Source organism: Octopus sinensis, linkage group LG14, assembly GCF_006345805.1.
Source record: "Octopus sinensis linkage group LG14, ASM634580v1, whole genome shotgun sequence".
Taxonomy (NCBI): domain Eukaryota; kingdom Metazoa; phylum Mollusca; class Cephalopoda; order Octopoda; family Octopodidae; genus Octopus; species Octopus sinensis.
Window position 1 is genome coordinate 31,074,391 of NC_043010.1, and position 16,241 is coordinate 31,090,631.

General features: G+C 37.0%; 1 protein-coding gene across 3 annotated transcripts in view; it reads left to right on the forward strand.

Annotated features, from left to right (window-relative positions):
* Positions 1 to 1,409: 1,409 nt before the first annotated feature.
* The window catches only part of LOC115219164 (gastrula zinc finger protein XlCGF7.1-like), a 17,533-nt gene continuing 2,701 nt past the window's right edge, over positions 1,410 to 16,241 (forward strand). Inside the window, exons 1-5 of one of the 3 annotated variants that reach the window (XM_036508822.1) lie at positions 1,410 to 2,106; positions 2,140 to 2,395; positions 3,917 to 4,071; positions 11,477 to 11,594; positions 13,950 to 16,241. The exon at positions 13,950 to 16,241 is cut by the window's right edge and continues 2,701 nt beyond it. In XM_036508822.1, the coding sequence (XP_036364715.1) occupies positions 11,568 to 11,594; positions 13,950 to 14,891 (969 nt within the window). In that variant the 5' untranslated portion in view covers positions 1,410 to 2,106; positions 2,140 to 2,395; positions 3,917 to 4,071; positions 11,477 to 11,567 and the 3' untranslated portion in view covers positions 14,892 to 16,241. Of the gene's footprint in view, positions 2,663 to 3,916; positions 4,072 to 11,476; positions 11,595 to 13,949 lie in introns of all 3 variants that reach the window. The other 2 variants (XM_036508823.1, XM_036508821.1) reach the window with 2 other exon arrangements.

Sequence of the window (16,241 nt, forward strand, 5' to 3'; positions counted from 1 at the left end):
TCCTCATTATCCATGTTTATGTCCAACACCTCAGGACCCACATTCACTACTAAATTAGGATGTTATGGTCTGGAACTCCTTTGTGCAGGTGTCAACTTGCAAAGTTCAAGTGGAGCATTATGAGCATTGGAATTTCAACAACATCAACAGGGTATTTTTGTTTGTATGTATGTATGTACATGCATACATACATACATAAATGTAGTGTGGTATTATAATTTGATGACACTTTTGTTAAAAGTTCTATTGGGGGTTTTAGTGAAAATGATTTTTAACGTGATGGGAAAAAAGGACCAGGCTATTGGTTTAACTACAGTTAAATTAAATGGTGGGTTATACCACATTATATTCCTTATTTTATTTTGCTTCTATTCCTATTATTGTTATAATTTATTGATTGGATATGTTAAGTTACACCACACGCACGCACACACACGCACGCACACACACACACACACAATGGTAGGAATAGAAGCAAAAATAGAATAAGGAATATAATGTGGTATAACCCACCACTTAATTTAACTCTAGTTAAACCAATTGCCTGATTCTTTTTTCCATGACATTAAAAATGATTTCCATAAAAACCCAATACTATGGAACTTTTAATAAAAATATCATAAAATTATCCTACCAAACTGCACCTAATTTTATACAAACCATTACAATCTCCGATCTAAAAAAAGTTCATTTCTACAAAGTATAGTATACAGGCATACCATTAATAACTTCATGAAGCAAAGTAACTGTTTTCTAGAAAATGGGTGCCTTGTTGATGACACAATGTATCAATGCAATGTTACCATTAATAACTCAATACAAACACACACCACATGTGTGTATATATATATATATGTATGTATGGATGTGTGTGTAGTAGTAGGAGGAGGAGGAGGTTCCATTTTTACAGCTTTTAAACTATGCTGCAACAACCAACAATTGCAGTCTTTCATTTTGAAACCCAAATAGAAAAAATGAAACAGTACAATCAAACTGCATTCCTAAAGAGGAAAATGGTGTATGGAAATCAGAGAACTTAAATGGTTATCTTAAACTTACTTTACCTAAGCTCCACTATCATAGCTTTTCTATATTTACAGATCCCATCCCATTATTTATCACAAATTTCATTAATTGATGTAGTACCTCATTGAATAGCGTGTATAGAGTAAAACGTTTGGCCATTGGTATTGAATCATTTTAATGTAATGCACACTAATATTTGTGATATTAAACTCTCTCTCTTTTCTTTCTTTCTCTCTCTCGTGAGTTCTGTAATTCAGCGTCGCTTCCACTTGTGACTATTTTTACATTTATACATATATATACACACACACACGTGAGAGAGAGAGAAAGAGAGAGCAGATTTTCTTTAATATATAAACCTAAATTCGATGACGGCATAACCCTAAACCTAACCTTAACCCTAAACAACGGGTGTGCGTATTCTTTACCTTCGCCTCGATTACCTTGTTCAGCGAAGTTTGTATTGTAAAAGAAACAACGTGTTCGAGTTGAGATAATCGTTACATTTATTCCGTAAACAATTTTTAGTTGTGGATTTACAAGATCAAGCGTTTTCCTGTTTTGCTCTTTGATAGTAAAAGCTAAATAAATTAGCGGATAGACAATACAAACCCTCATAGACTGGTGAGATTAATGAGGGTCCAACCTGGACACCCTCGGGAAAAGAACCACTAACCGCGAAGTTCTTGTCAACGTTAGCAGCTCACCTCACAGAGGTGTCAGATGACGCCCGTGAAGGCGCCTGGCTTTCACAATGCCTCAGCCTCGCCATCACCCGTGATAATGCTGCGAGCTTCAGTTCTGTTAAACCTTGTGGTGTGCGACCAGTGATAATTCTTAGAAAAGCTTTTCATACAGATCTGAGAGTGATAGCATTTATCATATGTATGAGTACATTTGTGAAGTCACTAGTACCAGGGTATATTTGATCAGTTGTATGGTCTGAATGCTTACCGAAAGTGAAACTTCGCTAGACGTAATCCCGGACTAAGATGTGTGAGTGTAAAACTAGAAGCAGACGGTAAATGACTGGGCGTGTATGTGTAAGCGTACGCGCGCGTGTGTATGCGGGAGTGGCATGTTAGTATATTAGTATGTACAAATGGCTATCAGAGCACAGAAACTGTCCTCTGAGGGTTTTGTTTCTTTATTTTGAACAACTATTCAACATGAACGGAGCGTTCGTAGGTCTTATTGAATACAAGACAATGCTGTGAGATTCAAAAAAAAAAAAAAGAACAAAACAGAATTTGAAATAACAGTATATTTTGTCATTCGTGGGGAATAATTTACATTCGGAACTTGCGTTCCTCAGCACCGCTTTAGAATTATTCCGGCATCTTACGGAAACTTAAAATATTCATTGGAGGTTTGTGTCACTTTGATACATAAGCGTGGGTGTATACATACACCCAGACATACACACAGATACACACACACACAAACAAACACACACACGTGTGTGTGTTTGTATACGAAAGATCGCCTATTTATGTTTGTATACGCATGTGTGTTTGTTTATATAGATATATATATGTATATATAGTTCTTTGAAAATAAGTTCTTCCCACCATTGAATCCTTTACGTATTGGATATGTACATATATTGGTGATTGATCTCAAACCATTGAATGAGGTGATCGAGTTAAAGTTTTCACACTTGTCTTTACCATTCTTTAATCTCCAAGTCGTTTATTTACTATTTTTAATGTCGAGATAATACCATCTTCTTGGTACGGTCTGATCTTTATTGTCCGTTGTTGATGCTGTGGACATTGTTGACGTCTGGGACAGTCCTATGAATGTTGCTGACAAAGTTGGTTTTATTTTTATTGCTATTTGGTTCCAATCCAATACCCTGATCAAAAGCATTGCTGTCATGACCAATGCACGGTTTTAGGGATATAAAGGACTACATTATCCGATACATCCTGTCCTTGTTTAGACGGTAGAGTGTGATTTTTGTGAGATTTTGTTTTTTGTTTTCTAACTGGTCCAGCTACCAGGTAGAGGCTCCCTTGTTGAGTCGTATGGCTGCAATATAATGTTCAAGCTATTGATATGTTGCACTAGAGAATCTATAGTTAAAACAAATTTATGTCATATAAGATGTTTATCTCCAGTCTTGTTTTTAACCACTGTGGGCCTGCATTGTTCAGTTGCATAGGATGTTGTATGATGATAGTTCGGACATGTCCTACTAAGATGATTTCACAGCTTGATTTGTCAAACCAATAAAGTAGTCCTTACATGCTTTCTCAACATGCTAGAAATAGAACGAATTTCCCTCCAGCCATTATACATTACCGTTTAAAAAGAAGAAAAAAAAATTAAATAGTACCCAATGTAGTCCCAGGTGTTTTATATCTGGAAAGGCAAGGATGTCACGGTTGGCTTTTTGATCAATAGGGCTGTTCGGCCAGCGCTGGGCTGCGGTCAAACATCAACAATTTCATTTTGTGACTAGATACGAAGTTAAGCGGTGATTGTAACAAGCAGACAAGTTATACTCGATCGCTTTGTAGTGGATTTCGTAGTTCCGGAATTGTCATAGAAGTCTGGCTGTCCTCAGAGAAAATAATTTCTGGAGCGAATTTCTCTTCTTCTTCTTCTTCTTCTTCTCCCTCTACAGCTACATTATCAAGTGTCCTCGTTTGGTCCAGAATGTGGTGTGATGAAGATGATTTGGTTGTTATTTCTAGCAAGCTGAGCGACCACACTGGATTTTCTATTGACTCATAGTTTGTGTATTGTTGTGTTACTGGCGTGCAATAGGGTGTTGCTGACGTGAATAAGTTGTTGCTTAACCCCCAAATTGGAAAAGTTCTATTACCATCCCATATTTTTTCTCAAACTACTACATTTTCTAATGTATCTTTCCCATTTTCAGACGACAAGGTGCGGTTTGAGGGAGATTTGGCTGCTATTTCTAACAGATCAAGCGACCACGTAGGTGTTAGGTGTTGGTCGGTTACACCTGACTGCTGCTGTCATAATTGGTATCCATCCACGCATCAACAAGAATATTTTAGTTTTCTAATGCTGGTAAGTGTTGTTATTGTTGTTTAGCCCCTGGTCAGACCTATCTTTCACTTGTTTCAGTCAGTAGACTGCGTCCATCCTGGGGCCAAGTTTCTCTCTCTCTCTCTCTCTCTTTCTTTTTTTTTTTTTTTTTTTTTTTAACCTAAGTGTATCTCGGATTTACAGTAATTTAATCTCTTTTCTGTTTCAAAACGGTAGAATACACATTGAGGGAATTTTGGCTGCTAAGTTTTGCAGATCAAGAGACCACCTTCTCTCATTGCTGTAGCCCCAGGCCACCTTCTCATTTCAGAATTGCATAGGACTACATTATCTTATATATTATTTCATTAGTAGAATGTAAATTGAAGGACGTTTGGCTGCCATTTCTAGCTACTTAACGACTACACTGGGGCTCCTTCGTTGGCTCGGAATCACTCAGTCGTTGTTGATCAGTAGATATGACATTAGTAGTAGTAGTAGTAGTGTGTGTGAATACAGGTATTGTTTGGCTGCAAATCTCTCCAACGATGACCATCTTGTTTTATTTTTAGTCTTAGTATATCCAAGATTATCCAATATGTATCGTTTGTTAAGGGGGGGGGGTAGATTTTGCTGCTATTTTTAGCATGCCAACCGACCAGCCGCTCCTTCGTTGTCTTGCAGAGACTGCTATGTTGGTTGTGTATGATGTTTTGAATATTTTAAATTTAATTGTTGGAAGCCCAGTCAAGTCTAATATTTGGTTCCTTGGTTTCTTTGATTTTAGTCAAATGTTAATGTTGAGGGAATTTTTTGCAGACCATGACCAAAAGTGTCCCAGCTGTGACTGTCACTCTTACTCTCTATCTGTTGTGTCTCTTATCCGATGTATCCGTCATCTAGTTCACAGTTGCTCCAAATGCTGGGCCTCGCAAGCATAGCTACGGCAACTGCGAAACACGCTCGGCGAAGGGTGAGTTGTCCCAGCCGTGACCGTCCCTCTTGCTCTGTATCTTGTCTTATCGTATAGTGTCTCCCGTCCGATGCAGTCGTTATCTAAAACAGTCGAACAAGACTCGGCTGGAGCCTTCACAGTTAGGCCAAATACTGGACCTCACTAGGGTAGCTACGGCTACTGCGAATCAAACTAAGCGAGAGGTGGGTTGCAATGTGGATAGGCCGTCCTGGGTGACGCTTTTTTGAGGATAGCACTTTTGATTCTACTGTATAATCCTGTGCAGGGGGTGATAAATTCAAGCGTTGCCTCAGTCGGCACACACTAGCAACGCCACTGTGATTCGATGTCGATTTGGCAGCTATTTCTAGTATGATGTGTAACTCCTTTGGTCAAATGTTGTACCAGTAATTGGTTGCATTGTGATTTAGCTGTGACTGTAGTTCTATGTGAGACGTTACCATGCGTAATGTTTGGTATAAAGTAATGTTTTCTGGTGTTTCTTGTGGGTTGTGCCAATACTGTTGTTTAACTCTTGTCGAGCAGACCTATACTCAAGGATTTCCAGATGTGACCATCGCGTCTTTTGTGTGTATCAAGGAATACACTGTTCAATGTATCATTCTTTATTTGAGACAAATGGTTGTGAAGCGGACGTAAGAAATGTAGATCGTACACCCTTTGTGGGTTTTTTTTTTTTTTCACAGAATCCCCAATTTTCGAGTACGGAGATTCTGATTCTGCAAAAACAAAAAAACAAAAAAAAAGCGGCATTTTAAAATTTTAACCCCCCCCCCCCCCACCTCCGTGTTTTTCTACGTATTTCGCAAAAAAAAAAAAAAAAAAATTCGGAAAAAAGTGAAAATTGAAGAATTTGAGCGGGGAAATTAAAATTTTAAAATGCCGATTTTATTTTATTCTATTTTATTTTTTTGCAGAATCAGAATCTCCGTATTCGAAAATGGGGGATTCTGTTTAAAAAAAAAAAAAAAAGGCGAAAGTGGGCGTGATCCACATTCTTTACGTCTGCCAGGTTGTGATTTGATGGATATTTGGTTGTTATTTCTAGCAAATCGAGCGATTACATAAAGGTTTTCTTCATTTGACCTATCATGTATACCTATGTATTTATATCCAAATGCTTACTGTTGTAAGGCAATAGTACAACTGAACAATAGGTATAAGTGAAAGTAAACAAAAGTTTACCCAGAATTTATAAGACAACGAAGAAAATGGAGAAGTTTACAGACATCAATTAGATCTATTGAGTAATTACAATCATATGGATAAATAAATACATAAATGATTAAATACCTTAGAATAAACAAGTGAATAGAACTTTACTCTTTCAGCTGTTTCTACTTTGCGGGTCCAACATGCCAAAGTTGACACATCATACCAATATTACACAGAGATTGTACAAAGGTTGAACAAAAGTTGGACATAGGTTGGACAATAATTGAGCCCAAAAGTTTCATTAGAGAGTCTATAATGGTAAGAATCAAAAATGTAAAAAAGTAAATAAAATAATAAAAATAGTAAGAAATGGTAATAAAGTAAATTCCAAGATAATATCTAGAGGTTGTGAGGCTACATCTTATTTCAAATTAATTAGAGTAATTTGAAATAAGACGTAATCTCACAACCTCTAGATATCATCTTGGAATTTATTTTTTACCACTGCATGGCACCTTGGGCTAGTGTCTTCTACTATAGCCTCTGGCTGACCAAAGCCTTGTGAGTGGATTTCGTAGACAGAAACTGAAAGAAGCCCATCGCATATATGTATATATATGTTTATGTGTCTGTGTTTGTTCCCCACAACATCACTTGACAACCAAAGCTGGTGTGTTTACTTTCCCGTAACTTAGCTGAGACTGATAGAATAAGTACAAGGCTTACAAAGAATAAGTACTGGGGACAATTTGCTCGACTAAAGGCAATGCTCCAGTATGGCTGCAGTCAAATGACTGAAACAAGTAAAAGAATAAAAGAACATATATATATATAGAAATAGAAATAAGGATAGGGAAAACGAAGCAAAAACCAGAAGCCTCTTTGATCCAGTGGTTTCTCAAATGAATGGATCCTTTGTGAACAACCAGGCTGATAAGGAAAGGGAAGCTAAGAAAGTAACACCCAGAAGTCCCTCTGCGCCAGTGGTCTTACAAAGGGACAGGCCTCACCCCATTGGACAACAAGAGGAATGCAAGTGCTACCACAAGAAAAGGAAGGAAAGAACACGAGCACAAACATAAGGAAGGAAGGGGAGAAAAAGGAAAATAACTAAAACCGAAACCTCAAACCACCAAACAAAAAACAAAAAACTCAAATATGGAGGCTCCAATGGGATCCGAAACCCTAATGGAGTGAAGTCAAGGACATGCAAATTTTACCTGCAAGGCAAATGTTGGCATAGGGAAGATGGCATAAACTGCCAGTTTGCTCACCTGAGACCCTGCCAAAACTATAGGGGCCTTAAGGAGAAATACTTCCCTGAGGAAAGGCACCAGTCATCTCCAAAGAAAAAATGTACAAATGCAGTGCGCTCTTCAAATGTTATGCACAAGGCTGCAGCTGAGCAAGAGTCTCTTTTGTGCATGGCACAAAAGATTGTGCAGCAGCTGACCTGGCCACATCAAGCTTGTGCACCACTGCACAAGACCACCACAATCAACAGGCATGGGATGGCCTCCCCTAACGCCTGCACAGTCATCATGCCAATATTTAGTAAATATTGAGGGCTTGTTGCATCACAACATCAAAAGCAACGTTTTTTTTTTACCTGAGAGACCTTGCTGCATGCAATCAAGCCCTATGCATAGCAAACAAGCATTGGTGGAGTCACTGCCCAACCTCACCAATGCCCTGCTCATGGAGCAGGTTGTGCTCAGACCAACTAGGGTGAATAACATTTTGGATCTCTGCTTCATGAACAATATGGACATCGTTCATGATGTGAAAGTGATACCAACATTAGTTTTGGATCACAACATAATAGAGCTGTCTATCTTTGGACCAAAAGTAGCCAGAGACATACAGCCTAAAAGAAGCACCCTAAATCTCTCCAATCTGAACTTCTACAAAGCAAATTGGAAATTGATCCAAAAAGAGATCTTCAGACAGGACTGGCCGAAATGTCTCTCCACAGCAGACATTGGCATGAAACTAGAATATTTCATGTCTGTTATGCAAACCATATGCCAGAAATATGTCCCAGAGCACAAGGCCAACACAAAAAGGAACAAGATTCCAAGGGAGAGGAAGATCCTCATGAGATGATAGATGAAGGTTGCAAATCACTTCAACCAATATTCCAAAAGAAGTGAAAAGTCCTGCCTAAAAGCAACACTAATGGAAATTGAAAAAAGCCTGCAACAATCCTATGGGAAGGAGAGAGCAGAGAAAGAAGCATTGGGTTATAAAAAGCATTAAGTCAAACCCAAAGGCCTTCTTTCATTATGCCAAAGAAACAGCCTCAGTATGCTGCAAAATAGGATCCCTCTTCCAAAAGGATGACTCCCTCACAGATAGTCCAACCAAAATCTGTGAGGTACTGAATGACCAGTTCAAAAGTGTCTTTGCCACCCCATTGGAACTCATACAAGTGAACAAACCAGTGGATTTCTTTGCCGCCTCACCTATAACCAATTATAGGCAGTTATGATGGATTACATTGACATTAGCGAAGAAGATATACTACTAGCCATAGATGAGGTGGATGCAAACTCAACTGCTGGGCCTGATGGTTTCCCAGCAATCCTCCTCAAAGCGTGTAATCATGCCCTGACAAAACCACTACAGATTCTCTTCCAGAGCTTTCTTGCAAATGACAGGCTGCCAAGCTAACTGAAGGAGGGAATATGCTCAATCCATAAAGGGGGAAGCAGAAAAGATGCCAAAAACTTTAGGCCTATCTCTCTGACTTCACACATCAGCAAAGTCATGGAACGGATAGTCAGAAGGAAATTGATTGCATTCCTTGAAGAAAATGACTTGCTGAGTGATAGCATGGCTTTTGACCATGTAGGAGCTGCCTGACCCAGCTCTTACAGCACTATGACTGGGTGTTGAGGCAGTTACTCAACAACTCAAATATGAATGTAATAGACCTTGACTTTGCAAAAGCTTTTGATAAAGTGGATCATGGTATGATATGTCACAAACTGCATGATCTTGGCATAGCTGGAAAACTTGGAGAGTGGTTACATGACTTTCTGAAAGATAGAAGTCAGGCAGTAGTGGCAGGGTTACCAATTTAGCATATTTTATGCTAGATCTAGCATTTTCTTTTTTCTGCATTTAGCAGAAAATTTTTGAATCTAGCATTTAGCAGGGAAAATAGCAGGTTTAAGATTTTATTTAGCATTTTTTTCAGCATTTTTCTCTGATCATGACATTTCCACAATAGTTACCCTTTTTTCTTCTTTTTCCTCCTTTTCTATTTTCGTTAATGTATCTTATAGCCAAATTTTAGTACCATCGGCTGTTGTTGAATTTTTCTTTCACCTTTTTGAAACTTCAAATGAAAGTTTATCAAGTTATGAACCACCACCCTCCCCCCCACCGGCTTGGATACAGCTTGGATACGGCTTGGTGGGGGAGGGGGAGAAGATAACTCATGTCAGCACCTGAACTCACTACAAAATAATGTAAATATATTGCAAAGAATGAAAGCATGGAAATTTGTCCTAACAATACTTTATTCTGTAGTATTAAGTTTTTATCAAGACAGATTGACTGATTTACTTTCAGTTTGACTGTTTTAAAAAAGGCCTGTTTTTTCATGCTTATTTTGGATTATATATTATATAGAAGTACAGGGGTGGTGGGGGGTCTACCCCCCCTCGTTATATTTCTACTTACTTTTTTTTTTCAAGTATTGTGGTTATATTTGAGGTTTTACCAATAGATATTAAATGTAAGATTGGAAGTGAAATATGATGTTCCCAGGTTTATATCAGAACACAGTTTTAGGATTTCTGCATATTTTACTTTTCCATTTATAAGTTGGCCACCCTGCATCCTTAATCAGTATTCTTCACCTCAAAAATTTGTAAGCAGCGAACATAAGAATTCTTAATGCCAAATGATAAATTGTGTTTTCAATTTTATATTTTTATTAATCATTCAATTTTTTTCTTGCTTCCCACTACATTATAATGAGCAAAGAAAAACAAAGTTGCACCAGCAAAAATTCCGAAAGGAATGGTTTAAGATGCCAACGTTTACTAAATGGTTGTGTGAAGTATCTAGTGACCAATCTGAAGCACATTGCAGATATGGTAGATGTAATATGTTGGCAAAATAGTCTCTTTTAGTAAGCCACTGTGAAGCAAAGAAACATAAGGCATCAACTCTACAGCAAATGATTCCTCTTACCAATTTTATTAAAACCAAAAATGATAAGACATCTATGCTTGAAGCAAATTTAGCAATGTTTATTTGTTGCCACTCATTGTTTAATAGCTGTGATCACTTAATAGAGTTATGTAAGAATTATATGTCTGATCGCGATATTATATCCAAAGTGAAGTTGCATCGTACAAAATGTGCAAATATTGTGAGAAATGTTCTTGCTCCATATTTTGATGGAGATTTGATTTCTGGTATAGAAAATTTAGCCTATTATTAGATGAATCCAATATCGATAAACAAGTTGTTATTATATATTATAGTGACACTCACAAAAAAGTGGTACATACATATCTCAGTATGGTATCTTTAAATTTATGTGATGCAGATGGCATTGTAGATACCTTAAAAATTAAATTAGTTGAAAAGAAATTAGATATAAAAAATTTACTGGCTATAGGAACCTCGTTGTCATAAGCAACAGAGTGCCACGATATATAAATATATATATATATTGGGTTAGTGCACAATTATTGCAGCTTTCTTTCAACAAATTTTATTCAACAAAAACAATAACATGTAACAAAAACATCTTTAAATGATTATTCCAGAGCATATCCACCATCTGTTTCAATTACTGCTTCCCATTTGCTTGGCAGACGGTCGCACCATCATTTAAAGACATTTTTGTTAAATATTGTTATTGTTTTTGTTGAATCAAATTTGTTGAAAAGAGCTGCAATAATTATGCACTAACCTAATATATATATTTGCATCTACAATTCATATCTAACAGTTTGATTATCAACTATTGTAAATATTTTTTTCTCTAAAATAAAACCAGTCAGGTGTCCTATTCCTGGACTTGTATATAGTTCCACATTGGATTCTAACTTGAAACCTGCCTTTACTCTAAACTAAGACATGTTTTTTTGGTTACTGACATGTGTACCACCAACAATAAATCATGATGGTGATTATGAATCAATGCAATCATAAATGTTATGTAGTTGTAAATATTGTAAATATTTTAGAGAGCATACTTGCAATTATTGCAAAAATGACCTCGAAAAAGTCTGATTAATAGTTAACAAAATTATAATCTTGTGTATTTTGTGTTTATATTGTTTTGGGCAGAAAACAAGCTTTGTAAGACGATAAAGCAGTGGTAGCTGTTTCTGTTGTTCCTCTCAGATCTGAAGGATTTGGAAACAGAAACCTGTTCAACATGGAATTATTCCAAAGGAGTTACAAGGTAAAGATCAATCGATATTCAAAAGGCTGTTGTTGTTGTTGTTTCTTCTTCTTCTTCTTCTTCTTCTTCTTCTTCTACAAGTTTCTGTTGCATCACTAGATGCATCTCTACCTTCTTGCAGTGTGTGCACCCTTGATTTTCAAGAGTGTAGAATTGCTTTTGTATGAAACATGTTTTTTGCCTTATGGATATTATTATAGGATGAATAAAATAAAGAACCAGTCAACTAGCAAGATTGATATCATTTGGTTACAACCCCTCCCTTTAAATTTCAGGTCTTGTTCCTCTGTATTCAAATTCTGTTTCGGTGGAATTTCATCATCAACAACCTCTGGACATTATTGTCTTGAGTCCTAGGATTCATAGGGTCAGTTACTCAGTTTTCATGGCATGCCACTCCATCATAGGGTTACTCATTTACAGTTGAGTGGACTGCAGTAATGTGAAATTAAATGTTTTGCTCAAGAACACAATGCACTGCCTGGTCCAGGAAGTGAAACTTTGATCTTGCAAACTACTAGGTTACACACCTTCTTCAGTGGACTTCAGTTTCATTAACCCTTTAGCATTCACATTATTCTGTCCAAAAGTAATGCTTATTTATTCACATTGTTTTGAATTAATCATGCAATATCTTAAAGCTATGAAATTTTGATGACATAACTGTTAATTTTCAGAATTATATTGTAGAGGTGGTGTGAGAAACCATATCTGGCCAGTTTGAACATAAAGCAGGTTGAATATTTTGGCCAGATATGGCCTGTTTGGAGGCTAAATGGTTAAAATAAAAAAATGTTAATAGTTTGCTCTGAAGGAAGGGTTTGTATCTGTGGCACTTTCACAGGCCATGGAGATTGATGGCATTAATGTGGTTGATGTTTTTCTTGAATATTTTTTTTAAGTTGACTGCTAGTGGAAAAACATAGACAGGATGGGAATTCCAGAGCGGTGCTGTTTGAGGGGGAAGTGATTGGTGTGTAGCTTGGATGAAGAACACATAATATGGATAATTAGAGAGGAGAGAAAGAGAGATTGTCCCCATATGGAGATAGCGTAAATCAGCTGTGAGAAGCTGAGATCACTCTTGTACTGGTAGAAGCTCAGTGACAATGCAACATGTCCATTTTCCAGAGGTTGGAGGTGACTAAATGCTACTAAGCATTTTGCCCAGCATGCTGATGATTCTGGTAGTTCACTGCCTTAATAATAATAATAATAATAATAATGATAATAATAATAATAATAGTGATAGTAATAATAATAATGATGATGATGGTAATGATAATTATTATAATAATAATAAATGCCCTAATGCTGTACCAGGCAGTGGTTCTCATGGATTCTGATCTTAACTGATTGGCAGTGTTATCATGTACATTGTTTTGTCTTGGTATAAAAGATGGGCTACAGCAAATATTCTGCTCAATACCACAGATTTTCTTGTCAGTTGTTGGACCATAACCAGTTGAGCATGTCCCTTGGTGGCTGACAATACGTACATCTCTGATCACAAGCAGAAGTAGTTGGGGGAGCATCATAGCCATGTGTTAAGAGGAATTCTTTGGGGTTTGAATAATTCACCTCTGGAAACATGGGTGTTTCATTCAACATCCTTAAACAACCCTTATTCAGGAAGCTTTTTAACGTGATGGGCTATTCGACTTGAAGAAAATTCTAACTGGGTCCCACCTGCAAGGTCATGTGCTGTTTATCTTGATATGAGATCACCAAGTTGCACACATATGGTTTTAATGCATGTGCCTGATGTACTCATGATGGGTATATTGAGCTTCATATATTTGTACCCAGTTTCACTTTGACAGCATGCGCTACTCTCTCACTCAGTAATAATAATAATAATAATAATACTGTTTTCTTTATTAACCACTAAGGGTCCACAAAAACATTGGAGACATGCCTTGAGGAATGGCAGCAAGTAGCTAAAGTAATAGAACTGTTCTGAAAGAATTTTAGAAATTCATTACTGAGAACTCATAGACTTAAGAAAGTGGAGGAGAATATGTGTAATAGCATTAGTAGTTAGATTACTAGTTGTAATACCAACAAAGCTTCCATTCTAACCTTAGGCAATTACAAATGAAACTAAGTAACTGTAACACACTGCAGATATCTGCCTGCATTGCTTGGATGATTTGCCAAATTCCTCGGCATTTAAGTTTTTGTTAAAAGTTTTGCTCTAAAATATGGAAGCTTTATTTGTATCTTCCAATTGTTGACACCTATGTTCTCTATATCCTAACAATATAATGATATGTATAATAATATGCAAAAAATTATTATGATAATTATGTTGCTTGTGTATAATAATGCTAATGATATGTTTTCTTTTAATAGCTGACAGATAAGCCGAAAGACAAAACCCTGTTCCACTGTAGTATTTGCAGCAAAATATTCTCTCAAAATATTTATTTAAAGCAACATATGAAAACACATGAAGAGGAGATGGGTGTGAAAAAAGATGTACCAAAGGAGAAACCTGTACACAAGTGTGAATTCTGTGACAAGACATTTGATAGGAACAGCAGTTTAGTTTATCATAGGCGGTCACATACTGGAGAGAAACCTTTCGAATGCAACGTCTGTAATAAGATGTTCACTCAAAAGGGAAGCCTTAAAGTGCACATGAGAACACATACTGGGGAAATGCCCTTCCACTGCCAAGTGTGTGAGAAAAACTTTTCCCAAGAATGCTCACTAAGGATTCACATGCGTAGACACACTGGAGAAACACCTTACAGTTGTGAGTATTGTGATAAGGTATTTGCCCGAAAAGACTACTTAACTCTGCACACCAGAAGTCATACTGGTGAAACACCATACCGTTGCGATACGTGTGAAAAAGTCTTCACTCGCAAAGAGCATCTCAACACACATAAACGAATCCATACAGGTGAAAGACCATTTAATTGTAAATTCTGTGGTTACTGTTTTGCTGACGTTCGAACCTTGAAACATCACATACGAATACACACAGGAGAGAAACCGTATCGATGTGAGATCTGTGGGAAAGCATGTTCCAGGAAATACAGCATGACCATACACATGCGAACTCATACACGTGCTACAAAAATTGAATGTGAGATTTGCAAGAAGATTTTTTCTCGTAAGAACAGTTTAAATGTCCACATGAAATCGCACGCTGAGGTGATGAGCCACCAGTGTCAGATTTGCAATGAGTATTTCTGGAGTAAAGAAAATCTTGCTCTACATGTGCAAAAGCACTGTGAAAACAAACCATTTGAAAGTGTGCAGGAAGGTTTCCTTTCTTGTAAGTGACCAGAATATTCTAATATTCTACAAGATACCTGAACTGATGCTGAAAAGTGACAGCTGCTAAAATTGTTAAAACAACTGCAGCAAAAACTGTCTTTTCATAAATTCCATATGTGTGTATGTGTATGTGTGATGTGTGAGTATGTATATAAATACATATATGTGCATGGTAGTGACTGACCAAAAGTAGCAATGTGAAGGCTCCGTATTCATTGAGCTCTTCATTGATGTAGAGATAGATGTCGCTCTAATTCTTTGACAGTTACATATTGGTTACCTGTTTTTTTTTTGTTTCATTTTCTTCCAAACCCATAAGTATGAAATGTTTATGTCACAATGTCTTGACTTGAACTTTTAATATCTAGACTCATATTATACTCTACAACAGAACTACCGTCCTACACAGAAACACGTACAAGAATATAAACACACATATGTAACACATCTACACATGTATATATACAAACACATTCACACCACAAACATACCCATATTCAAGAATATTGTCATTATATATATACACACACATGCATATTGATAAAATATTTGTTTCCTACTAGTTTATCATTAATGTTAACGATTCTAAATGTTAAGAACTTGGATGGAGGATGAGCTGTATATTTTATTCTATTTGTTCTAGATGTTGATCTATCAAGCAACTCACCTAATATTGACCAACAGGGTCATTATTTTATGCTAATTTTAATTTTGCACAATTCTTCCAGTAGTTTGATCAGTGGTTCAAATGATCATCATTTTACTTACTCGTAAGCATAAACTGTCAATGAATGTTGGACTAACATTCTACTACTGTGTGATATTTACACAAGATATGTCTGACCTGTTACATGGTTCCTTCTTTAAAACTTCTTTCATTCTTAAGAATATGCCAGCCTCTCTTCCTTTCTCTGTACATTGGTTGATCGTCACTTTCTGTTCATAGTTCATAGTTCAGTTTAGTAACATATAATCATTATCATACTTGTTCGCTTGCTTCATACTCTTACTTGATGGGGATGGGATCATCCCAGAGATATTATCATGCATAGAGCCAATCAAGTCCACCAGTGCTCTCTATCACTGGCAGTTCCTAACCAGCCCCTCTGCATCCTGCAAGGTGATGTCAAGCCTCTGGAGAAACCTCCTTAATCATGTCCAGCCATTTCGTGCAGGGCCTACCACAAGGCTTCTTCCAGCCCTTAGCTGCTGCATTGCATGAGGGAAAAGCACTGGTAGGATAATCTAGCAGGAAACAGTGGACATGTTCATATCAGCACATGCAATGGACAGCTATGAGGTGGGAGGCTGCAGGTTGATGTGCGCATGCACACAGTTCTTTGTTCTTCCCCTTCA